This window comes from Monodon monoceros, unplaced genomic scaffold (assembly GCF_005190385.1).
Source record: "Monodon monoceros isolate NGI ecotype Baffin Bay Population unplaced genomic scaffold, NGI_Narwhal_1 Super_Scaffold_18, whole genome shotgun sequence".
NCBI lineage: Eukaryota > Metazoa > Chordata > Mammalia > Artiodactyla > Monodontidae > Monodon > Monodon monoceros.
In genome coordinates this window covers 112,725,265-112,752,284 of record NW_021703774.1, presented here as the reverse complement: position 1 = coordinate 112,752,284, position 27,020 = coordinate 112,725,265, and the positions used below count along the sequence as shown (strand labels likewise).

General features: G+C 37.5%; 2 protein-coding genes and 1 pseudogene across 2 annotated transcripts in view; all 3 read left to right on the top strand.

Annotated features, from left to right (window-relative positions):
• Positions 1–1,535: 1,535 nt before the first annotated feature.
• LOC114897954 lies at positions 1,536–3,270 on the top strand (annotated as a pseudogene).
• Positions 3,271–3,555: 285 nt separating this feature from the next.
• On the top strand, positions 3,556–12,524 carry IFI44L (interferon induced protein 44 like). The gene is given in 6 exon segments (XM_029229927.1): positions 3,556–3,727; positions 6,415–6,544; positions 6,547–6,566; positions 8,019–8,190; positions 11,509–11,609; positions 11,882–12,524. Coding segments are annotated over 5 exon segments (543 nt in total). The 5' UTR covers positions 3,556–3,727; positions 6,415–6,465; the 3' UTR covers positions 12,053–12,524.
• A 6,130-nt stretch (positions 12,525–18,654) lies between these two features.
• IFI44 (interferon induced protein 44) overlaps positions 18,655–27,020 on the top strand; it is an 11,468-nt gene continuing 3,102 nt past the window's right edge. Inside the window, 4 exon segments of the mRNA XM_029226990.1 lie at positions 18,655–19,090; positions 23,453–23,489; positions 24,190–24,385; positions 24,543–24,692. Coding sequence (XP_029082823.1) covers positions 18,655–19,090; positions 23,453–23,489; positions 24,190–24,385; positions 24,543–24,692 — 819 coding nt within the window.

The window sequence follows — 27,020 nt, the reverse complement described above, 5'->3', positions numbered from 1 at the left end:
AGTCTGCAAAAGCTGCTTGGAAATGTTTCTTTGAGACTTCTTTATAAGTCTAAGTGTCCATGGAAACAGAATTAGAAATATGCATAATAGGTGCATTCGTCAGGGATCCACTATAACAATGATTTATCATCCCAAGAATATTTTTGGTATCTTTATGCTTGGGCATTATCCTGAAATGTCTGAACGTTTTAGAGAGCCAAATACTTCCTTCTGTTTTTCATTTCAAAAGAATAAAACAATGGAAATGACGGCTGCATTTTTAAATTCAACATTGGAAATTAGCGATGACCAACTGGTATTTCAGTCCTCTATTTCTCCTAGATTTAAGGAAATAAGTATAATACTAACACCATGTTTTAAAATGTTACCTGAAAGACCTACCAATTACAGTGCAATATTTATCTAGAAACTTCCATTCTGTGCTGGTCTATGTTATCATACAAACAAAAAGAATAAAGGGAATTAATAGAAAATTTCATAATCAAGCTGTGTTTTTCTATGTTTGCTACAGTCTAATATTGTTATCTTCTGATTGGAAATATGTTGTATGTTGTCAATGCATAATTTAGCATAAGACAGCAACAGCTCATTTTAGTTTTGTGTCACATTCAATAACAAAGCATTTTCTAGGACTTTCAAGAATCACATCTTATTTCTTGATGTTGGCTATATTCTATCCACTTGAGTGGCTTTATTATGATACATCAGCCTAGCCTTGGGAGCCAAGGCAAGATACCACAACAGCAAATCAGTACATTAAGCATTGATTGAAATGTTTATGTTTGCTAAATACTGTGTTGCAATAGAGACCTAAGTGCAAATAATACTTGGTCCCTTTACTGAGGGATCTCAGGGACCAAAGCAGGTAATAAACAAATAAGTAGTATTCAGTGTGATAGACGCTATAATAGCGGTACTCATCAGGACAGAATTTCTCTGCCTTCTTTTTATGTTGAAAACTCCAAAGGCATTGCTTTAAGAGAAGATGTAAGTCCTGAATTCCAAATAGAATGCAAATACTATATACACTGAAGGAAAACAGGACAGAGTATTTTGTGAAGGAAATGGAATATTTTATTGCTCAGAGACCCTTCTTTCTGAAGAACTGAAGTAAAGGAAACAAGTTAATGGTTAATGGCACTATGAATGTACCTATTGATCTTGAAATTTTATAATGTACTTTAAGTATCTAACTCTAATGATTCATGTAATTCCTTTCATGTTGAGGTACCAGTAATCCCCATTCACTTAGATCAAAATCTCCAGTGGGACTGCTCCTAGGCATTTCATGGAGCAATGGGAGCTTTGACTCCATCACAAATTACAATAGGTTGAGATTCTTGGGAGAACTGAATAAGTGATTGGTTGGGCTGTTGAGCAGGGAAAGAAAATAACCTCTAATTTAAGATATTAGTCATTGTTCTGCCGAGATGTGGCATGGCTTTAACTCCTGATCTGAAGAGTCTTATCTTGAGTGGTACAGACTGTCGAATACCAATCGTTCAGATAAATTTGGAAAAGGAGTAAACTCATGTATGTTGGTCTCCACTAACTCACATCAGGTTGAAAGGATCATTGACAAAAGGAAAAACAAAAAAAGGGAAGACAGAATATTTGGTTCCGTGGAAGGGCTACGACAGTGAGGATGACACCTCGGGGCCGGAGCAGCACCTGGTGAACTGAGAGGAATATATCCACGATTTTAACAGGCTCCACACCGAGAAGCAGAAGGAGGGCACCTTCACCAGAACCAATCGGACCTCCCCGAACAATGCCAGGAAACAGTTTTCCAGACCCACCAACAGCATCTTTTCCAAGGCCTCTCCTAAATCACTCGTGGTCGGCAAACAGCACGAGCCCAAGAGCAGCCCGCTGTTTGCTGCCAGCCAGAAGTGCAAGAAGAACCCAGCCCTGTCCCTCTCGAACCGGAAGAACATGGACCTGGCCACGGCAGGTATAAAGATCCTCATGCCCAAGAGCCCTATCAAAAGCAGGACCGCGGCAGACGGCTTTCAGAACGAGCGCCCCGAGAAACTGGACTCCGCCAAGCAAGGGCAGGAGGACACGGTGGCGCTGGAGGTGGCGGCCACAAAGCCGGTCGGCGCTCTGCCGGGCCCCGGCGCCGAGCGGCTGCGGATGGGGGGACCGGCCCGCTGACCGCTGACCGGGGATACACCCGCTGGTGCCTCAGGTGTCCGGCCCCCTGACTGCGGCCACAGCCACGGGGCTAGCCATTAAGGGGAAAGGTTCCTCCCCGTTCACGGACGCGCTGATGGCCAACAAGACCACCAAACTGCAGACGTCGGTCACGGGAGTCGGTCACGCTGGAGGAGGAAATTCATTGACGACGGGCGAGACCAGCCCTTCGACCAGCGGCAGTGAGGCAGACGGAAAGCACCTACAGGTACAGGGACATCGTCGTCCGGAAGCAGGAAGGCTTCACCCACATCCTGCTGTCCACGAATTCGTCCGAGAACAACTCACTCAACCCAGAGGTGAGGACGGAAGTGCAGAGCGCCCAGAGCACGACCGCCGCCGAGACAGCAAGCCTGTGCTGCTCGGTGGCCTGGGCAGTGTCTTCTGCTGCGGCCTCGACTTCATCTACTTCATCCAGCGGCGCCTGACCGACGACTGGAAAAGGGAGAGCACGAAGATGGCCGAGGCCTTCACAAACTTCCCGAAAGCTTTCATTCAGTTTAAGAAGCCTATCATTGCAGCCGTAAACAGCCCAACCATTGGACGAGGAGAGTCCATATTGCCTCATTGTGACGTGGTTTGGGCCAATGAAAAGGCTCGGTTCCAAACACCCAATACTATCTTCGGACAGAGGCCAGTTGGCTGTACCACCGTTATGTTTCCCAAGGTAGTGGGAGGAGCATGTGCGAATGAAACGCTGCTCAGCAGGCGGAAGCTGATGGCGCAGTCGGCGTGCGGCAAAAGGCCTGGGCCCCCAGGTGTTCTAGCCGGGGACGTCCTTCACCCGGAAAGTCATGGTCCGCCTTAAGGAGCTCGCCTCCTGCAACCCGGTTGTGCTCGTGGAATCCAAGGCCCTCGTGCGCTGCAGCAGGAAGCTGGAGCTGGAGCAGGCCAACGAGCGGGAGTGCGAGGTGCTGAAGCAGATCTGGGGCTCGGCCCAGGGCGTGGACTCCATGCTCAAGTACCTGCAGAGGAAAATCGGCAAGCTCTGACGGCCGGGCTGCCCCCAGACGACCCTGGAATCGCATGGCGCAGGGCGGCTGGGGCTCCCCGGGTCCCGGACCCACCCTCACAGCCTGGAACATGTTCACTTGGCGCTCACGCTTGGAAGCAGGACTTGAAATAGACAAGCAATTAATTACCAAGGAGTTTCTAAGTACTGTAACTTTAAAATAAATAACTACAAAGCTCCTTTGTCCAAACGTCATTATTTTATACTTAATATACACACAAGTATAAAAGTATAATGGAGAGCTCTGGGCTGCTCTTTGAGGCTCTAATTTTTGTTATCTTTGGCTAGGACTGTATAAAAAAGAAGTGTGTTTTCCTGGTTTGGGTGTCAGAAAAGTCTGGAATAATGTTTGTTTTCCTTGTTTTTTCCCCTCTAGAAAACGGAATCTAAAGAGGTGTTAGCCAGCCTTGCCTCCCCTGAGCCAAATAGAAAAATCTGAGGCATGCCCTTGTCTCCAAGGAGGTACAAAACCTCAGAGATGGAAAATTCTGAATCAGTAGGAAGTCTTTATCTTTCAGGGTAAGTATTTCTGATTAAACACCCACTGATGAACATACCCCCAGACTAAAACGCACGTAGGAGTCACGCTGAGAAGTCAGTTGATTCTCCCTTTTTTAAAAAATATGTCCGATTCTTACCCAGTTGACAGGAAGAAACCACTCTCTCTAGGGGAAAGCTTGTTTTGCTGTATTAGTGAATCACTGAATAGCGGTAAGTATGATATCTAAGTTATAAGTTAGTGGGTTTATAATTAGTTTTTTCTGACCCTTTTGAAAAATAACTACATAAGTGCTTCTTGTTGCTGGGTGAAAACTACTACTTTATATACAGTTTTGGTTTTCTATTTGCAGATATGATTGATGTATTACACCAAAAATAAAAGTATTTTTATGTTTATAAAGTGTAAATTTTAGGTTCACTTAAAATATATTTTATTTAATAAGTTAAAATTCTTTTGGCACACTATTAAATGCAGAAACTCCTTTTTAAGAGAAAGAACTACCTTATATTGACGTTTAATGTTCTTGGTCTCTGCTTTCATGTCAACACAATATACCAAGTACAGATTGCTGTCTGAAGAGTGCCATGTGTAAATAAACACCCTCATTCCTGCCAGGAGTGGGGACTGATTCCTGATTCCAGATGTCTACCATTCAGTAGGCTTCTGAGCTTGCAATAGTATGGAATGTATGAAGAATGAAATAAAATCAAAACCTTATTTTATACAGTTTTGACATTTATACTTAAAAGTGGCCACCTCCTGGCTTCGGAGAACTGTACAGTGTGTAAATCTGCCCTTACCTTGGATTGGTTGGTGCAGTAATTTTGCATCTTTGGGACGTACTTTTTTCGTTCAGTAGTTTGAACTATATATAAAATGTACAATCAGTAAAGTTTTTATAGAATAAATATTCAGCTGTGAAAACTGGTTAAATGAAACTAACAGTTCTTAACACATTTGAAAACAAACAAACAAAAACACATTACAGTAGGCTACGGGGGATTCTCCACTTCCTCGTTAGAGTGGGAGAATGGTGATTATTGTCTGGTGTCTCTGAGAAGTCCTTTTCTTTGTGATTCTTCCCAAATCTTCCATAGTTGTGTCTATTTTGGAAGTGTATTTGACCAATAAATAAAATTTTTTCAGAGTTTTCCTGAAAAATAGTCTTGGGATCAGATTGAGTGTGTCTAGAAAAGAAGCTTTGTTAAAATAGTGCTTCTTAAAATGAGGTTTGTGGACCCCTGAGAGTCCCTGAAACTCTTTTAGGGGATCTGTGAACTTAAAACTGTTTTTAAAACACTAAGATGCTTTTTGCTCTTTCTAGTGTATTAACATTTGAACTGATCAAACAAATATAATTTTATCTGTTGGCACCTTAGCATGAATCAAGCAATGGCACCAAACACTACTACAGTCACTGTAATCTTCCCTACCACTGAGTTTGCAGTAAAAACAAACAAAATGCCAGTTTCACTTAAGAATTTCCTTGATGAATTAGTAAAGATTATTGATTCTATTTAAACTCAACTCTTAAATGCACATCATTTAAAAATTTTGTGTGATGAAATGGGAAGTGCATATAAAGTGCTCCTAATACATGTCAAAATATGGTGGTTGTCTAGCAAGGACACCAGTGCAATTGAGTTGTAAGCAGAACTTTTCCCATGTAACATTTTTGATTGAAAAGACAACTGAAAGACTTGCTGATTCATACTTGGGTATTTGGTAGACATTTTTGGGGAAAATGCACGAAATGAGCCTGTCACTTCAAGGACAACAACTCACAGTGTTTGTTACCAAAGATAGCATATGAGCTTTTAAGAAAAAATTGGAATGTTGGGAAACTTGTATCCACCACTTTGAGATTGAAAACTTAAGAACTTAAAGACTTGTCTAATGAGATTGATGATGGTATTAACAAATATGATGTTTTAATATTGTACAATGAAATGTGCCAATATTTGGACCATCCAGATAAGCCAGCGAACCAATACTTTCAAATGACCAATGCGTCAGGTTACAAAATCATGGATGGATAAAAGATATCTTCAAAGTGTAAGATAGATCAATGAACTTAATGTAATAGTATGAAAGCGTCACGGATTTCACATTGCAGCTAATCTTTGAGAAATTATCACTTGTTAGCTTTGATGTATTATTAATGAGGAATGTCCATAATTCTCTGAAAGCTGTTAAATTAAATACTCCCTCCTTGCCTACTACATGTAAGTGTGAGGCCAGATTTTTTTCATATACTTCAACCAAAACAGTATATCCCAACAGATTGAATGCAGAGGCAAATATGAGAATCCAGATGTTTTCTATTAATTTAGACATTAAAGAGAATTGCAGAAAGTAAATCAATCCCACTCTTTTCTATAATGTTTTGGAAAATAATTTTTTTTGTAAAATTGATAATTAGGTTAACATGTAACGGTTCATAATTGTATTTTTAAATGACTTAAGAAATATTTAAAATTTTTTGTTTTAATTTCTAGTATGTTACATGTCAATAGATATAACTCACACGAATAAAATAACTTTGGGACCCTCAATAATTTTTAAGAGTCTAAGTTGATCCTGAGACCAAAATGTTTGAGGACCGCAGTTTAAAAATATTAACCAGTTTCTATTTTTCCTATTGTCGTGTCTTGAAGGCTAGTTGAAGAATGAACTTTTATACTTGATGTGTTTTGTTTTACAGTATAGGATATATTCTACTAAAGATGGAAAAGATGGTAAATCTCTGCCATTTATGTTGTGTGACTCCATGGGGCTGGATGAGAAAGAGGGAGTAGGTTTATGTGTGGCTGACATACCCCACGTCTTAAAAGGCTGGTGCCAGACAGATATCAGGTAAGAATCCTTCAATGTCTAAAACATTTCAAATCATTTTCATCAATGCTTTTCATTGACTTTTTACCCCAGGCAGTTTCAGCTGTCATAAAGTGGTTTTAACACCAACCAATACCACTGTACTTTAATAAGTATTCGTGTAAGGAAAGTAGATAACAGCTCTTTCTTTCTCTTATTATAAGAAATATAGCCAAAAGGCAAGAGTCTACTCATATAGGTTCCAGGAAAAGTTCAGGAGGAACTGTGTTTATATCATTCTTTACAATGATGTAAAACAGTAGGAAAGTAGTAGTATAATCTCTTGAACTTTAATAATCGGTTAGGTAGAATATTGAAACAACCACTTTTTGTTGAAGTGTGATGTTATACTGAAAGTAATCAGGCTTCACTACTTAAATACTTAGATTCAAAGGCTGGCTTTGCCACCAATTAGGTGTGTACCCATAGGCAAGTTACATACTTGTCTCTGTAAGTCTTAGTTTTTTCATGTGTGTGTGAAATGTAGATAATGCTAATCTCACAGGTGGCTAAGAAGATTAAATGAGAAGATGTACTCTAAGTTCTCAAAAAGTTAACCATTATTATCACCTTTCTTTTAGGCACAATAAAATCAGCCTCAGTTTCTAAGCAGTGACTTCCTTTGCCTCTCAATTGTGCTTGATTGGAAACCTTAACTATGCACTTATTTATTTAAAAACTGTTGATTAAAAACCTAATATGTGTCAGATACTACGCCAGTTTTGAATATGAACATAATCCTATCCTCAAGAAGCTCACAATCTAAAAAGACATAAAGATACAGGGCGGAGGAGCAGGGTAAAGAAATGGGAGAAATCATGGACATATGAGCACCTTCATTTTTCACAGCACAGAGTCAATCAATTCAGTCCAACATTGAAACATATAGTTAAAAAAATAATGAACCCAGCCTTGTATTATGTTTTGTAATTATTTTCTTAACCCTGGAAAGATTATTGTCTTGTGGTAAGGACATGTTAATTTAAAATTTGGTATTTTTTTCACTTTAATTTTTTTTTCTTCTGTAAAATTAAAAGAAATTATAGTGTTTTAGTTTAAATGGCATTTTCAATATATTTTCTCTTGCCTTTGCTCTCAGTTAGTCCATTTAAGTATGCAAGAGTTTTGAAATTAGGTTTTAAAAAACATTATTTATACTTTTCTGAAATATTTCCATTATGGACAATTAAGTTATAATCACCATTTTTGCCAAAGCAATGGAGTGTGTTGTTTTATAAAAAAGACATAATGGCACCATGCTAACAGTGGAGAGGAAGCATGAAAGGGGTGCTACTAACTAATCTGGGGAAGGAGTATTGGGGGGAAGGGAAGGTTTTGGGTTGGAGGTTAGTGGTGGGCATGTTTGAAACATGAATTGTATCTGAAAGAATTTAGCAGAGACTCTCTAAATGTTACCTTATGTTTCTATAACAGTTTAGTCCCCATAAACCAACTACACCCAAGCATCCTACTTTCATCACCTCTCCATCACTGAAAGACAGGATTCATTGTGTGGCTTATGTCTTTGATATCAACTCTATTGACAATCTCTCCTCTAAAATGGTGGCAAAGTTCAGACAAGTTCGGAAAGAAATATTAAACTGCGGTGAGTCTCATTGTACTTATTAAAATATTTTTACTTGGAAATAATGCTATATTCACAGGAAATTACAAAAGGAGTACAGCAAGGTCCCATGCCCCCTTCATCCAATTTCCCGAGCCCTGGGTTAGTTGGTGGCAACAGCACATGGAGATCATCCAAAGGCTTTACTGAAAGCAGGACCCTAAATCCTAGTCTTCATTCCTTAAAGATTAGAAAGGCCATAGTTTTTTTTTGTCATGTGTGATTTTCCTGTGGCTAGATAGGGGAGTCACCTCCCCACATTATGTGACTAGACCAGAAAGATTAAAACCGGGAGATATAACACTCTTATAATGTGTGGTATAGCTTTGTCATTTTGTCACATGTGTAGATTCGTGTAACCGCCACTACAATCAAGATACAGAACTACTCTATCACCACAAGGTCTTTGTCGTGGTATCCCCCAATCCTCACCATCCATAGTTTTTGGCAGCAACTAATCTCTCCTCCATCTCCATAGTTTTGTCATTTTGAGAATGTTATACAAATGGAATCCAAAAGTATGTTTGATTTGAGACTGGCTTTTTTCGCTCAGCCTAATATCCTTTGAATTCCATCGAAGTTGTTGTGTATATCAATTGTTCATTCCTTTTTATTGTTGAGTAGTAATCCATGGTATAGATATTCCACAGTTATTTTAACCATTCTTTATCAAAGGACATTTTGATTACTTCTGGTTTTTGGCTATTGCAAATAAAGCTCCTTTGAATATTAGTGTGCAGGTTTTTGTGTGGACATAAGTTTTCATTCTTCTGGGATAATTCCCTGAAATTGTGATTGTTGGGTCCTATGCTAAGTGTGTGTCTAATTTTTTAAGAAACCACCAAACCACTCTTCAGAATTACTGCACATTTTATATTTTAACAATATATGAGAGATCTAGTTTCTCTGTATTCTTGCTAGTATTTGCCATTGTTGCTATTCTAATAGGTGTATAGTGATAGCTCATCATGGTCTTAATTTGCATTGCCCTAATGATGAATTACATTGAACATCTTTTAATGTACTTATTTGTTTGTATGTGTCTTCCTCAGGGAAATATCTCTTCATGTCTTTGACCTATTTTCTATTCGGACACTTTGGTTTTTTACTGTTGAGTTTTAAGAGATCCATAAATTCTAGATATGAGTCAATTATCAGATATATGGTTTGCAAATAGTTTCTCCCAGTGCTAAGTTGTCTTTTCGTTATCTTAACAGAGACTTTCACAAAACTAAATTTTAAAAATTTTGGTGAGCTCCAATTTATCAATTTTTTCTTTTAAGGATCATGCTTTTCATTTTGTGTCTAAAATCCATTACCAAACTTTAAGTCCCCAAATTTTTTCTTTGTTTTCTTCTAAAAGTTTTATAGTCTTATTTTTTACATTTGAATATATGATTAATTCTGAATCACTTTTTGTGTAAGATGTGAGGTATAGGTCAAGGTTTATTTTATTTTATTTTGCCTATGGATATTCAATTGCTCCAGCACCACTTGTTGAAAAGATTATCATTGCTCCATTGTATTGCTTTTGCACTGTTGTCAAAAATTCATTGTCCTTGCTTTTGAGCATCTATTTCTGGGTTATGTATTCTGTTCCCTTGATCTATGTGTTCATTCTTCTACCAACACCACACAGTCTTTATAACTGTAGCTATATAGTAATAAAAATATAGGTCTTAAAGTGGGTAAAATAATTCTTCCCATGTTATTCTTATTTGTCAAAATTGTTTTAGCTATTCTAGTACCTTTACATTTCCATGGGAATTTTAGAATTACCTTGTCTATTTCTACAAAAAAATCTTGATGGGATATTGATAGTTTGTTTTCTCTAGGAAGATTTTTTGTTGAATTCTTAGGATTTCATACCATCTCAGATGGGGACAATTTTATGTCTTCCTTTTCAATTTGTATGTGTTTTATTTCCTTCGCTTGTCTTACTGTCCTGGCTAGGACTTCCAATACTATGTTGAATAATAGTGGTGAGAGCAGATACCCTTGCCTTGTTTCTGATCTTAGGAGGAAAGTATCCAGTGTTTCACCACTATGATGTCAACTATGGGTTTTTAACAATAGTTCTTTATTAAGTTGAGGAAGTTCTTCTTTATTCCTACTTCTCTAGGAGTTTTTTTTTTTTTTTTTTAAATCATGAATGGGTGTTGAATTTTGCCAAATGGTTTTTCTCCATAGATTGATATGATCATGGGAGTTTTTTTCCTCTTTAGCTTGTTTGTATCGCGGATTATATTGACTGAATTTGAATCTTAAGCCAACTTTGTCTCTTTAGGAAAAAAAACCCATGTGTTCATGGTGCATAATTCTTTTTATGTATTGCTGAATCCTGTATGTTAATATTTTATTAAGAATTTTTGCATCTATATTTATGAGGAATATTGGTCTGTAGTTGGGTTTTTTATTTATTTATTTTTTAATTTCTGCGGTCTTTGTCAGGTTTTGGTCTCAGGGTAATATTGGTGTTGTAAAATGAGTTGGGAAGTGTTCCTTCCTCTTTCATTTTCTGGAAGAGATTGTGTAGAACTGGTATTAATTTCTTTTTAAATGTCTGGTAGAATTCTCCAGTAAAGCCATCTGGGCCTGAAGATTTCTTTTTCAGGAGTTTTTAAAACCAAAAATTCAATTTAAAAATAGTTTTAGAGTTATTAAAATTATATATTTCATATTAGATGAGTTGTGGTAGTTTGTAGTTTTAGTCTATTTCTTCTAAGTTGTCAAATTTATGCATGTAGAGTTGTTTGTAGTATTTTCTTATTCTTTTTATGTCTTTGGGGTTTGTAGGGTTATCCCCTCTGTCCTTCCTGGGGAAGCAGTTATTAGTAAAGCAGAACTTTGATTCGGTTAGGATTTACTCATCTGATCCCTGCGGTTTGAGGGAAAAGGCAAGAGGTCCTTAGTAGAACTGTGAAATCAGTGTACTTTGCTTTTATAAATGCTCACACACGACCCTCCTCACTTTCTCTTTCTTGGGGTTCTTTTGTAGTCTTCGAGATTAAGCAACCACTTTTACCCCCTGGACACTTTAAAACACACTATTTGAATGGGATAGTAGCTGATTGCAACTTAGTGTGAATTTAATTGCATTTAGAAATGATCTCTCACTTTGGAAGGGATCATTTCTCCTGTTAGAAGAACTTCAAGTCCCATATTGAGATTTCTTGGGGATATTGCATTCTCCTGATCTCAAATTTACATTACAGAGTACTGTTTTCACACATATTTAATTACCTTGTTGACACACTGCTATTTATGATATAAAATAACTGATTTATCTATTTGATATAGGTGTAGCACATGTAGCATTGCTTACTAAAGTGAATAATTGCTATGCAGTTCTTCAAGACAACTTCTTAAAGGTGAATAAATCTATGATTTCTCAAAGCCAGGTAAGGAATACTTTTTGCAACTAGATAGTATTGTAATAATGCTGTACTGTGTGTGTGTGTGTGCTCACACTACATATTCACAGGTAAATGAAGAAATGGATCAATTGCCTGGTTGATTCAAATTTATACCCCACTTTAAAATAATGATCTGAATTATAATTATATTCAGAAAATAACTTTATTAAGCCATTGCTTTTTCTGTTTCTTGAATTATATTTAAATCAGTCAAATTTCAGATATAAGACATGCTTATTAAATTGATTTTTCCACAGATATAGAATGCCAACAAGATGCTAGGCATTCCTCTTTCTAATATCTTGTTGGTTGAAAATTATGCTTGAGAGCGGGAGATGGATCCTTTAAAGGATATTTTGATCCTCTCTGCACTGAAGCAGATGTTCCAGGCTGCAGATGACTTCTTAGAGGATTTGTCTCTTGAGTAAACAGGTGATCTGGCCCCGTTCTGCTCCTCTCACAAGCTTTTGGAAAAACTCTAAGCTATACCTCAGTTGGATAGCTGGTACCCATCTGCCTGTTCTAGTCCTGACGGCCATGTTACAATATGTGCTTTGTTTTCACTCTTTTTCTGTTTTGTTTTCAGATGCAATTGTGGGAATGTTCCAGCTCTGCATGCGACATCAGTGCCTTGATTCAGACACATGGCCCAAACCAGGGTTGCTGACAGCCTCTTTGAGACTCTGCTTCTATTCATGTTTTACCTTCTGTCTCTGACAACATCTAACTGATGATTCCTTCTAGGATCAGTCACACCTCAAGTGCAAAGGCCAACCTTGAGCAGTGGTGGGCCAACATATGCTCTATTGCAAACCACCCTTTGTATTTCTGCACTATTTACAATTTAATTTATATGACACCTTTCTAAATCTCCTCAGCAAAATTAACTATTCCCTTATTATTTATCCATAACACTTAATTTAAAACTCTATGCAAGTACTAATCACATTGAGTATAAACTGGTTACATAGTTATCTGCTTTTCTAAATAAATTGTGAGTTTTTTAAGAAACAGAGTTTGGATTTTACTTATCTTTGTATTCACAGAAATTAGCATAGTGCCTGGCAGGGAGCAAGCATACCTGCTATTAAGCATCTCTGTCAACCTCCCCAGAGTGATACCATGTATTTAAAATTTTTTCCTTATAGAGGAGAAGACTGGGAGAGAATGAAATGCTGGAGATAAATAAAGGAGGGAGAATGTTTCACTTATCTCTGGATGACAATATGATTTAAGTTAATTAAAAGGAACAAGTATTTCTAAAGGACTTACATTTTGTTTCTGTAAAAAAAAAGCTTTTTCCTCTAATGAACCCATGCCTGATTTTCATTAATTGAATTCCAAACCATCCTAGCCATGTTCCCAAAGTAGAGTGATCAAATATGTTTACTCGTGCAAGTCAATAACACAGTTGTCTTATACAGTTGCTCCCAAATGATTCTAAAGTTCTCAGGGTAGCTGAAGAAGTTAGGACTATTAATAAAGACAGAAAAAGAATTCCAGAAAATAGGTTTCAGGGTTTTTTTTTCCTCTCTTTTTTCTCTTAACTCGCTTCTTCAAATTTCTAAGTCTTTTTCAAATGAATATGCTTTGGCCCAATAGTTATTTATATTAAAGCAGTCTAATTTACTTATAATCAGAATTATTATCTTTTTGGGGGAAGTCCTGGGTATTACAAGGGCAAGAATTCCTTAGGGATAGTTAAGGAAAAAGAAATATTTCCTAAAGCAAAGCTGCAGGTGAAGCTGTGCTCAAATGAATGTCCAGGAGCCATGAGTCAATGGAAGAGATGGATGGGGTCTTTAAAAAAGATCTAGGAATAGAAAGGTCATAAGTATTGAGGAAGAGAGCCCAAAGTAGATATTGGGAACAAAATTAGAGTGGCAGCCAGGATGGTTATGATATGTATGTAGGATGCAACAGGTCCAAAAAGTAAGGTATGTTTTCTCTATGTAATCCAGGGAGAAAAACAAGCCATGGCCGTTGTTGGTTGGGAAAGACTGAAGGTGATTGAAGACCCACCATTGTTTTCACCAACTATAGGGCCATAACTCATCCTTCTCCAAGGTGGAGTCAGCAAAAATCTGGGCAGAGGAAAGTTTTGCTAGATGTAAAGTTAGATTCAAGGTAGAACTTCTTTACTCTATTTGAAGGGGTAGCATGGAATGCCCTTATGAGGGAGATGGAGACACTGAAAAGAAGAGAAGTAATGGAATGATCAAGAGAGATAAACAATGAGGGACTGTCCAGGTGAACCAACATTGTTTGAGAGTACAAATATTGAGGCTAAGTTTTTCCTTTTGTTCTATAAAGGCTTTAGATTAATGATGTCACAATTCTGAATCCTCCGGCTGTACACTACTTTGGGAACACTTAAACCTCCAATGGAGCTAAATGTATATTTGGAGTCTAGGTTGGAAAATATTGGTGAGGGGAGCTTCAAAAAGGGATAAATTTCTCCTTTATCTGAGAGAGAACCTTGCCTGACATTGTGGATTCTGCCAATCTTTCTCTACCATCCTGAGAGATAGTGGGACTCAACCACTTTGCTACCTTTTAGAGGCCATTCAGTATTTTGGAATAATTTTCAATTCATCTAGATGTACAGTCCAGCCCAAATCACTAAAATATTTATTGGTAAAATAGTGCTAAGGGACACAGTAGATGAAACATAAGTGTGGTGTCAAGTAGAATGTCATCTTAAAGTGAGAGGGATGTTGTAGACAGTTTTGCTAGAAACTTTGCACAGTGAGTGGATGGGTGAGTGGGTTGGGTTGTGGCATTAAAAAGTGACTGTTTCTTAACCTACGTGTCCATCAACAGATGAATGGATAAATCAAATGGAATATTATTAAGCCATAAAAAGAAGGAAGTCCTGCCATTTTAAACAAAATGGCATATGCTAAAAGAAATAAGTCAGATAGGAAAGACAAATACTGTATGACATCACTTATATGTGGAACCTAACAAAGCTGGACTCATAGAAACAGTGGAATGGTGGTTGCCAGGGGCTGAGAGGTGGGGGAAATGGGGAGATGTTGGTTAAAGGGTACAAATTTCCAGCTGTAAGGCGAGTAAGTTCTGAGAATCTAATGTACAGCAAGGTGACTATAGTTAACAATACAGTATCATATACTTGAAAGTTGCTTAGAAAGTAGTTCTTAAATGTTCTCACCACACATACAAAAAGTGTAATGATTTGAGGTGATGGATGTGTTAACTAACCTTATTGTGGTAATCATTTCACAATGTATATGTTTATTAAAGCATCATGTTGAACACCTTAAACTTACATAACATTATATATCAATTATATCTTAATCAAGCTTGAAAAAAAGTAAAAAAACAAAGTGTTTCTTTCTGGCAGAAATTGGTAACATTGTACAAATTCACCCAGTATCTACCTTAATAAGAGGGGTAATTACAGTGGGTGATGTGTAAGGCTGTGTCTTCTTTAGAAAACTAATCTTAAAGATTATCATATTGTTTCTTCATAAAAAAGGCAGGTTCATAACTAATTTCACAAAATTGATTGGGGGACTCAAGTAAGTCTCAGGTGCTATAGAGACCACCTGATGAGTAATCATCTTGTAGGGACAAAATTCCATCTGATGCTAAAGTAGCCACTTGATAGCAAGGCTGATCAGAGTCTTTAGGTGTTCCTAAAAGCTGTGGGAATTTGGATGTCCCCAAATCCCAATCCTAATGTGACGAGTGTCTGGGCCGATTTATGGAGAAGAGTCGATTAAGTACATCCTATTTTTGCCATCAATATAAGCAAGATGGAATCTTGCCTACCAGTTGCAAACCACTGCAAAAATTTTTTTTCTGGTGTTGAAGAAAATGCAGGGCACTGGGGTCAGCCAGACAATAGTTTGGATAATAGCCAATATCCAGCTGCACGCCCCTCACATGGATAGATTCAAGCTATTCCAGGCCCCAGGGAAGAAACGTCAGTGTAAGCAAAACTGCAAGTATGGGTTGCAGGAATTGGGATGGGGTGGGGAAAAGACTAACAAGCTGTGCTCAGTGGTGGGTAGATCATTATAGTTTTTAAAGTTTTTTAAACAATTGATTTCTTTGGAATATTTCATGATAACTCCAGTCTGACATCAATAAAAAAATGCAAAACAACCCCATACATTTAAGCCTTTGAGCTCATTTGTCTTCCATTTTGGTGTTATATTGTGAAAGTAATTCACATGTGAATGGACCACTACAGTTTAAATAAGCATACTAAGATATATACAGTTATGGTATTCTGAGTGTATCAGACCCTGTTCTGCCTGATAGGCAATCAGTGGTTCTGTTCTCAGTGCAGGTTTATAAGGGGGGATTGTCAAATCCCCATGACTGAAGAGTCCAGGGAGAAAAAGAAGTAGCTCATCTGCATGGTAGGACTTCATATATTTCAAATGGGCAGCACATGCAGCTAGATAACTTCTTAAAATAGTAACTTTTATATATATTTTTTATACTTCCCTGTGTATAGTTTGTCCCTCATTTCCCAGAGTCATTCACATTGTTTTCTTAAGAATTAAATTAAGTTTATTTAAACCAGGGGGTGAAAAAAAACTGAAACAGCGTTCAGATATTTTTTAAGTTTTGTAGTAGACCCTTGGGAGTCCAGGCCATGAAAGGATCTGAACACAGAATTTATAGAATTGCTATGTATTAGAAAGGTAATAGAGGGATGCAGTTCTGTAGAAACTATAAGGTTGTCACCCAGCCTGGAAAGAAAGAGGGAAGAGAAATTGTCCATAACTCTGGTGGAAGAATGAAAGAAAGAGAAACAGAATTGAAGGGACCAAGAGGAAGTGTGTGGTACACAAAGGGGGGATTCTCAGTACCATGTGAGCAGTTACGACACTGACTGGAAGCCAGGGCAATGTGCCCAAAGTCTTCATCCCCATTTGAAGAAGCCCCACACTTCACAAGGTAAAGAAGAAATGTGACCTGATGGTCTTGTCAATGTGGCCTGTGGGCCTTTCATTAATAATGGGCTGACTGTCATCTGTAGACTATCGAACAGAAGGACACACCTCTGTTCTGAAATTTAGCTGGCTGAGACTGTCTAAATAGTTGGAGCATATCTGCTTTATAAAGACCTGAGACATTCAGAATACTCCCAACACATAAGGTTGACCCTTGATGCTAAAAGGACCGGTGGGAGTATGCAAAGGGGGACACCAACACAGGTTTTTGGATGGGACCTATCATACCTCTGAGCTCATATAGAGCATCTATGTCTTCCAAAGTCTCAAGGAAAGGAAAGCTGGGAATATCAATTTCTTGAAGGGACTGGTTCATTCAAATGACATAATTTATGAGCAAGGGCTACCTAAGTTATTGGGTTATTTGTATGTGTTGGGAGTGGGGAGGTAGGGGGCAGGTTTGAAACTACATCTTGATAAATGCCAATTCTACAGTATCTCTTAAAAGAATTTGGGGTAAGTGCTGACTACCAAATGATCTCTCCTCCCCTCTCCATGTCTTGTTTCTTTATCATTAAGGAGCTAAGCCTTACTTATTTCAGTTCCATTGATGATACAAGGAATGTGTCAAATATTACCCTAAGATTCCTAGCTTTCTAACCGAGCTGACAGCTGTTTTCCAGGTGAGGTTAGACCCTCTGGCTCCAGTCTGAGTTCTTAAGGCAGTCTTCAAAATGGAAGAAGAGATCTTCTGCTCTTTTGAGCCTTTCAGGGAGCAGTGGAACCTGACCATAGAAGGAATTCAGACGGTGATGACACTGTGTTTAACCCTCGCTGATCTCTGCAAACCTTTTGTTTTACCCAGCGTTCTCTGCTTGAGGCTGCTCCTCCCATCATAGCTTTTCAGAAACCTTCTCACGTTTCTTTGCTGGAGTCAGCTTTAAAGTCTTCCTTAACACCAGCAGCATACAAAGCAGTGGACACTGATGCACTAAGACCCTCAGGATTGGCCAATTTGGCAAGAGACCCTCTCCACTGACCATGAAAATAGGGAAATGGAACTGCTCACCCTTGAAGACTCACTGAGACCAGCGCGGGAGACCTCCCTCCCTGTTGCTAGCATGGACCACAGCCTCACTCAGCTCTGCAGAGTCAGCTTCTCTGCAGGTTCACTTCTTTATTTGCAGCGGAGCTACATTCTTTAGCACTTTCCAGCATTTCCCTAGCAGGAGATAGTCGCCACCACCTAAATGCCCTCTCCCCATAGTAAGACAAGACCATCCCTCAAATTCCCAGCTACTGAGGAAGAGAGTGAGTCTTTCCAGATGTATAAATGGAGGAGGTGCGGAAGGGAATAGTTCCACCATTTGATGCAGCTGATCACTTCCCTACTTTTCTGGCTTTTCACTGTTGTGGTCCTCTCACTGTTGTGGCCTCTCCCGTTGCGGAGCACAGGCTCCGCACGCGCAGGCTCAGCGGCCATGGCTCACGGGCCCAGCCGCTCCGCGGCATGTGGCATCCTCCCGGACCGGGGCACGAACCCGCGTCCCCTGCATCGGCAGGCGGACTCCCAACCACTGCGCCACCAGGGAAGCCCCAATATTATTTTTATATGACTTTGCTATCTAAAATTAGCTGGATTCCTTTATGCTTGCTCACTGGAGGGAAATGGGCACACTGCCAACTGGGCTGGGCCACACTGAGTTTCAGTTTGCTTTTGCCTGAGTCTGAGAAGCCTCAAGGTTGCTGAGAAATTTTCTGCTCCCACTTTGTGCCTGCCTACCTGTCCAGAGAGAGCGACTACTCTCAGCTTCAGCCCTTGTATAGATCCTCCAAACAGGTAAATGACTTGCTGCTTTCCACTTTTCCCAGCCTCTTGCAAACAAGTCTGTTTTGTTTTTAATTTAAAAGGTAATTATTTAGAATGAAAAACTAGCTAATGACTTTTCTTGCTATCTATTCACCCTCCGTTTACTCATTTCATTTGTAATGTAAAGTAAATAAAAGGCATAAATGCAAACTTCGTGGCAGTACATATTATCTGTTTTGCAATATTTAATGGAAAATGGATTTGATTTTCCACCAGATTGAGAAGTATGGCAATGACAACTTGTTTGATGTGGATGCAAGAAAAAAAGCTGCAAAATTATTTTGGAGACAAGCAGTTTAGCCTTCTCTATAAGGCCAGTGTCCATGAATTCCCTAGTGAAAGTTTGCTTCAGAGATGCTCTAAACAAGGACCTACTATAACAGTGATTTATAGTGAAGATCATATTGTTGGGGCATATGTGCAAAAGAGCTACCTGGAAGACTATTTCATTATCCTTTTTGCCTTTCAAGAGACTGCAATTTCAGAATGCAAAATAGGGCCATGTCAACTATCTATGTTGTTTCGTGAAAGTGATAGAAATTCTGAATTCAATATAAACCTAGAGAAAAAAGAGGTGGCTATTAGCATAAATACAATGGACAAACTTGGACTACCTCACTGTTGTATTTCCTTCCAGGAATGTGAAGTTTTTCCATGTGAAGGTAGGTTTAACCAGATAACGCTATATAGAGTTCTCTTTATGTTTGGAGGGTTCTAGCTGACTCATTCCTGTAAGAAACAATAACTTTTATACTTGTCCTTATCTCCAGGTGGCCCAGACTGAAACCTGGCCACAAATTGTTTTCTACAACACAACCATGGTCAAAAGTAGAATATACAGAGTTTTCTGTGGAGTGTGGAGAACAGGTGGGGAGGAAGCGGGAGTGTGAAAGGAAGAGAGAGAGAGAGAGAGAGCACAGAAAGAAAACTTGAAGATTGTGAGACTGTCAGAAAGAAACCAGAGCTTGAACTTCTTTTGACTGGTAGTCAACCCTTTCTGCTGCAGTTTCCTGTTATATCCATTATATCAAAAGACCAAAGTTAATTTACCTATTTTTCTACTAAAGGACATTTAAATTATTTCTTATATTTGCTGTTATAAACAATGTTCCTGTAATACCTGTATGCATATAACTGTGCACAAAAATACTTCTCTGTGGTAACTCCCCGGTAGTGGAATTGCTGTTTAAGAATTATGTACATTTGCATTTCGATAGATCCCTTTCAAAAGCTTCAGTTGTCTGTGCTATCCCCAGGAGTGTTATGGAAATAACTCCCTGTATCCTTGCCAGTCTTTGCTACTATCAATATTTAGAATCTTCACCAATTTGATGGTTAAGAGATGGTTTCTCATTTTATTTTTTGCACATCCCTGATTGTTAATGAGTCTATGTGTATTGGTTATTTATATTTCTTCTATGAAATACTTGTTTATATCTATCCACTTAAAAGAAGGGCTCCTGGGAGTAGTATTCCCTGAGCATTTGCGTTTCCAAACTAATTGTGGTTTTTATACTTAAATGACTAGCAGAGTACATAATTCATGGATCATGTTTTATTCTGGGGGGTACTGTAATGTTTCCACAGCTTTGGTGTTACTGTGGAAAACTTTAGGCCAGATTTATTTACTTGCAGTATTTTTTTATTGTTTCTCTTTGAGTGATTTGGTCTTTCTTCTGGCTGCCCCAAACAGCTTAAAACTTTTTGTTGTTGTTGAAGTCTGATAAATTTACATGGATGCATCATGATGTTGACCCTAACTGATCAGTTAAGTAAACTTTTTATTGAAGTATAACATATAAACAGAAATGCACAATTGATCAGTGTACCAACTGACAAACTTTTATAAAATGGACACAGTCATGTAACCAGTACTCGGATGAAAAAATAGATTATTACCATCGTTTCAGAAGACTCCTTTATGACTCCTCTCAGTTATTACTAACCAAAGGTAATGATTATTCTGGCTCATAGTAACATTAATTAATACTTATTATTTTTCAATTTTATATAACTGGAACTATACCAAAGTGTGTGTTCTTCTGTCTGGCCTCTTTCATTCAATATTATGTGTGAGAGGTTGGGCTAATACAATGGATTGGATTATAAAATCAGACCTCTGCAAATCAGATGTCTTACCTAGTATCAAGTTTTACTAATAACTTCAAGAATAAAGGCTCTCAAAAATCTCAGAGAAGTCAGGAAGAGTACTAAGATATTCTGTGTGGCTCCTAATTTTTTCCTTCCCATATTAGACATATGTTTTCTGGCTAAGAACAGAAGGCAGCATTTTTAAGTGAAGTTTGTGGGCCATCTTACATATTGAAGAGTGGTTAGATTATGGAACATTTATATGCCAGTGATATGGGCTCCCAAATTACGATTAAGGCATGTTGAAGCCCTAACCTCCAGTGTGAGTATACATGGAGACAGGGTCTCTAGGAAGTAATTAAGGTTAAATGAGGTCATAAGAATGGGACCTTAATCTGATAGGGATAAAGTAAGTTTCCATATAAGAAGGGACACCAGGGAACTTTTTCCCTCTCCCCACAAATCCACAAGAAAAGGACTTGTGAGCACACAGCAAGATGGTAGCCACTTTCCTACAAGCCAAGAGGAAAGGCCTCAGAATGAAACCTGCTTTGCCCACACCTGGATCTTGGACTTAGCCTCCAGAATGCGAGAAATAAATTTCTGTTGTTTAAGCCACCCAGTCCATGGTAATATGTACAGCAGCCTGAGCAGACTGAGACAATCAGCTTATGTGACATTCTAGGAAGACATGCCTCATAAATCCATAAAATCTGGATTTATTTACTGTAAGTAATTCTTAGCCAGGAACATCCTGTCAAAGACATTCAAGAGACAAATACTCTCCTTGTAGCAAATATCATTAGTTTATTTCCCAGGAGACAAGGTTATTAGCATATTTATAAGAAAATTAGTCCCAGTCACTTTTTTTTTTTTCCCCTGGTAAAGTAAGTGAATGTATCCCAGGCCAGCTATTTTAACCTATAACTCCCTAGTGATTCATCCATAGTATGATATGTAGTAGTAATTTTTTCCTTTTAATTTTTATATAATATTCCATTGTAATGATTCCATCACACTTAAAAAAAAAATCAAATCACTTTTGGTGACCATTTGGGTTTTCCAGTTTGGAGCTATCACAAATAATACTGCTATAAATATTCTTCTGAGTGTCTTTTGGTTCGTGTATATACATAATTTTTTGAAGAGTATAAGTATGAAATTTCTGGGTCATTGGGTATGTGTATTTTCAGTTTCAGTAGATACTGGTAAAGTTTTCCTGATAAAGTTTTCCAACACTGTCATACCATTCCACTACCACAAGCAGTGTATGAGACTTTCTGTCACTCTAAATCTTTCCCCAAACCTTCTTTCACTGGTTTTACAATATGTAGCCATTCTGGTATGTGACCCGTGGTGTGACATTTTGTGAATTTGGCTTTCTTTGATTAGACTAGTTAGTAATTTATTTATTTCATATTTTAAATTAATTAATTACTATATTAATTTATCCCTTTTTTCAATTTATGAATTTGTCTTTGTATCTCTGTTATTAATATATTATTATATTTCTAAGGTTTGTTCCCCTCTATTCTTTTCTATTTCTTTCCTGTTATTCATGAAAGGTACTTTTATCCCAAGATTGATATGAAGCATTTATATTGTTGTTATTTCCTATATATTTACTACTGTGATTTTTAATTTCCTTTTGGATGTTAAAGTATCTAAAAAGTGATTTGTAAAATCCTAAGACGTTGCCCTTCTCTTTGTTTACACTTGTTCTTTTCCAGTTTTATTATATTGCAGTCATTGAATGCAGTTCTTCACTATTTCTACTTTTGGTAATTTAAAGAGGCTTTCTTTGTAACCATACATACAGCTATATTTATAAATGTTCCACACAGTATTATTTTTCTGTTGTTTAGAGAATTACCAGCATCACTACATCTAATCCTTTCAGTTTTAAATCCACCATAAAAGAGTATCTCTTTCCAGGGCTTCTCTGGTGGTGCAATTGTTAAGAATCTGCCTGCCAGTGGAAGGGACACGTGTTTGAGCCCTGGCCCGGGAAGATCCCACATGCTGTGGAGCAGCTAAGCTCGTGCACCACAACTACTGAGCCTGCGCTCAAGAGCCCGCAAGCCACAACTATTGAGTCCACCTGCCACAGCTAATGAAGCCTGTGTGCCTAGAGCCCATGCTCTGCAACAAGAGAAGCCACCACAATGAGAAGCCTGTGCACCGCAACGAAGAGTAGCCCCCGCTCACCGCAACTAGAGAAAGCCTGCACACAGCAAGGGTTATCAAACACAGCCAAAAATTAAAAACAAACAAATAAATAAATTTATTTTAAAAAAAAGATTATATCTTTCCAAGAAACAAAAGAATTCTGGGCCTGAGTCTCATTCGTTCAAACGAAGACCTAAGCCCACCCCTGAACCACTCGCTGTGCTCTGATTGGCTATGCACAAGTACTACATTCTCTTCTGAACCAAGAAGAAAATCAATTGGATTGGAAGTTCCAGGAAGCCCAATTGTTGATAGTAGGTTTTGGAGAAAATCTGGTGCCTGTGGTTTTTTGATTTGTGTGTCCTTGCTCATTATCCCTTTCAGACCGATTGGATTTATGGAGGAGAAAATATTTTAGAGAGTTTCCAGTCTTTCCCTAGCCTAGACCTTGCTTCTCTGATTCAGAGAGGACTCCAGCCCTCATCTCTCATATTGGAGTGGGCCACCCGCTACTGCTGAGTAATTTGGCGAGAAAAGATCTGCTGACACTATAGTCTTGCAGCGCCTACATTGAGTCTAGCTCTGGACTCTTCAAATGAAATATGTTAAGATTCCCCATAATTTTCTCCACTTGCTTTTCATCATACTGCACTGTTCCTACAGAAAGGCTATTTTTATATTTTTTCCTAGTGAATTCATGCATTCATTCAGTGCCAGTCATTCAACAACTTGTAATCTTCATTATTCTTTGATTATTTCTCTAGATTTATTGGAAAAAAGGAGGATGGATGGGGTCACTAAGTCAATGTTCTTAATGTTCTATTATTCTATTCATTATCTTAGACTTATTCTACTATAGGTTTTGTCAATAAAATTCATAGTGCAAATTATAGCAGATAACTTGTGGATCACCAAGAACAAGTTATATTTATAATCATAAAATATTTCATAATAGTAATGTTAAAACAAAAATAGCACTGAGTGGATGAAAGACATTTCTAATGTTTTTATATACTTGAAAGGAAATAATTATTTGGCTGAATGTCTACACTTTTGCTTAGAATTCTTACAGCTATGGTTGGTTTCAACTACTTCAGGGCAGGGGTGGTTGGCAGGTGGGGAATACCTATCATGGACTTCAAGAACATGTTAGACATTTTCTACTTCTATAAACCTCAAAAGTCACATATTATGTTGTGGTTTTTGAAGTTTATTATTGATAATTTATTTTCATGTTTAACATAATTGCTGTTTATTCCAAGGTTTATATATGCTTAAATCTGAAGGGTTTTATGTCTGATTGTCTTTAGTTAAAACTGTTACTCTTACTTCTTTTACAACAATAGGATTTGAGATAAGATATTTTCATGTCTTTTTATACAAGATACTAATCAAAAATAAATAATAACATATGAGAAAAAAGAATGAATTCTAGGAAAATTTATGGTAGAGTCTTGTGACCTAACCTTAGTCAACTGTTAAAATTGTCTTGTCTAAACAGGCTCAAGGAGAGCTTATTGTCTGCTATAAGAACTTCCGAACCATATGGAGGCCTGGTTCACCAAATACGAATTCTGCTTTTGGGGCCAATTGGAGCCGGGAAGTCTAGCTTTTTCAACTCAGTGAAGTCTGTTTTCAGAGGCCGCGTAACAAACCAGGCCTTGGTGGGGTCTAAGACAACCGGGGTATCTGAAAAGGTGAGTCTGTTCTAGGTCACTCAGCCTTTGCTTCTTTGTTCAAGTTAATTATATTTGAAAAGTCTTTTGCTGATCAATTTCATTACATGTAGACTTCATTTCAATTTACAGTTTTTTAGAAAATGAACTTTTGAAGTTACTTTTTTTTCCTCTGCAGTACAGAACATATTTCATTAAGGATGGAAAGGATGGCAACACCTGGCCATTTATCCTGTGTGACTCAATGGGGCTGAGTGAGAAAGAAGAAGGGCTGTGCATGGATGACATACCCTATATCTTAGAAGGCTGAATTCCTGACAGATACCAGGTAAGATTTGGCTAATTATTGAGAAAGTATAATTGATACTTGAAATGTTTATTTTTGCCCACTATCGACAATATTAGACTTTAGTGCACTGGCATTTATTTTATTAAACTATACTTGTTCAAGATATTTTTTTGCTTTTTGATATTTTATTTTATAAAGAATTAAAACATCCATAGGGTTCTTCTCTCATAGTTGTTATAACAACTCTGAATGTTGTTATACATTCAATTGCTTTTGGCTATGTGAAACAGAAGTCTAACTACATCAATTTACTCACAAGGGTGATTATTCTTATGTAACAGAAAGTTTGAAGGTAGGCCGCTTTGGGCGAGTGTGGAAGGTTATTAATTTCATGTGTCCTTCTGACATTCTGTTCTGAGATCCTCAGCATAAGGTTATGAATGTAATGTTTGCCCCCCACCCTCCATTCACATGTTGAAGCCTTAATCCATAGTGTGATGATGTTTGGAGACAGAGCAAGTTTGGGAGGTGATTAGCTCATGACGGTGAAGCCCTCATGAATGCAATTAGTGCCCTTGTGAGAAAGAACAGAAGAGAGATGACCTCTCTTGCAGCCATATGAGGACACAGCAAGAAGGTGGCTGTCTACACACCAGGGTCTAACCACACACAAAATTTACCAGCACCTTGATCTTGGATTTCCTAGCTTCCAGAACTATGAGAAATAAAAGTTTGTTGTTTAAGTAACCCAATACGGTAACTTGTTATAGCAGCCCAAGCTGACTAAGACATGTGGTTTTCATCTTTATGTTCTCAAGATGTTCATGCTAAGCACTGTTGGTATTCCAGGCAAGAGGAAGGAAGAGATGAAAGAGAAAAGCTACTTTAGTCTGCCTTTTAAAAAAACTTTCCGGTTCCTTTTTATAAACATTTAGATCTTAAGTTAATTATTAATTCACCTTGTTCCAAATGAATAGGCGAATGTGCTAACATATTTTATTGAAAGTTGTATCTTTCCCTTCTAAATATGAGTATTTAGTTTTGCAATCTATAGTTTGTCCTTTTAATGTATTTTTCAATTCCTTTATAATATTGCTTTTCTTACCACATTGTCTAATTGTTTTAATTGCCATAGCAATCAATTATGTCTTGATAACCAACTGGATGTCATATTCATTATTCATTTCTCACATGTTTTGGACTATTTTATACATATACTTTTCCTTTTCTAAATGAACTTGTTAGTATTTTATTTGATTGTTTGTATTTGTGTTTGATTTGTTGGTGCTTTAATTGAAATTACATTAAAATTATATATTGAGTGTTGATATACATCTTTACATATCCAGTGTTTTTATCCAGAAACAGAGCATGCTTTATTTTTATATTCATGCAAACTTCTTTCATTCTTTAAAGTTATCTTGTAGAGGTAGTTAAGTTTATTTTAAAATATTCTTTAAAAGAAATATTTATTTAGAGAATGTTAAACCTATGCAAAAGTGGACAAAACAATTTAATGAATTTGCATTTACATAGCTTTAACAATTTTTTATTTATAGCCAATCTTGTTTCATCTGTGCCTACCCACTTTCTCCTCTCCTGTATTATTTGGAAGAAGATCTGAGAAGTCATAATATTTCATCCATAAATGAATATGCATTTAAATATATATACATTTAAATTAAATATATATACACATAAGGTCATATGTGTCTTTTATTAAACATAGGCATGATATGCTTATCACATTTAAAAGTAATAGCTGCTCTTAATGTATCAAATGTTACCCATTTCTATTTCTCTTTTAAGTATCATGCACCTTTTATAAAAGTTTGTTCAAAAAATTATTCAAATAAATCTATCCAGCCTCTTTTACTTTTTTATTTCTTTTATTTTTTTGAAGGAACATGCTAGGTTTATTAAAAGGGTGACAAGAACAGAATACATAATTACATTTTTTAAACGTTTTAATTGGAGTATAATTGCTTTACAATGGTGTGTTAGTTTCTGCTTTATAACAAAGTGAATCAGTTATACATATATACATATCCCCATATCTCTTCCCTCTTGCGTCTCCCTTCCTCCCACACACCCTATCCCACTCCTCTACGTGCTCACAAACCACCTAGCTGATCTCCCTGTGCTATGTGGCTGCTTCCCACAAGCTATCTATTTTACATTTGGTAGTGTGTATATATATATATATATATATATATATACACTACCACTCTCTCACTTTGTCCCAGCTTACCCTTCCCTCTCCCCGTGTCCTCAAGTCCATTCTCTAGTAGGTATGCATCTTTATTCCCGTCTTGCCCCTAGGTTCTTCATGACCATTTTTTTTTTTTTTTAGATTCCATATATATG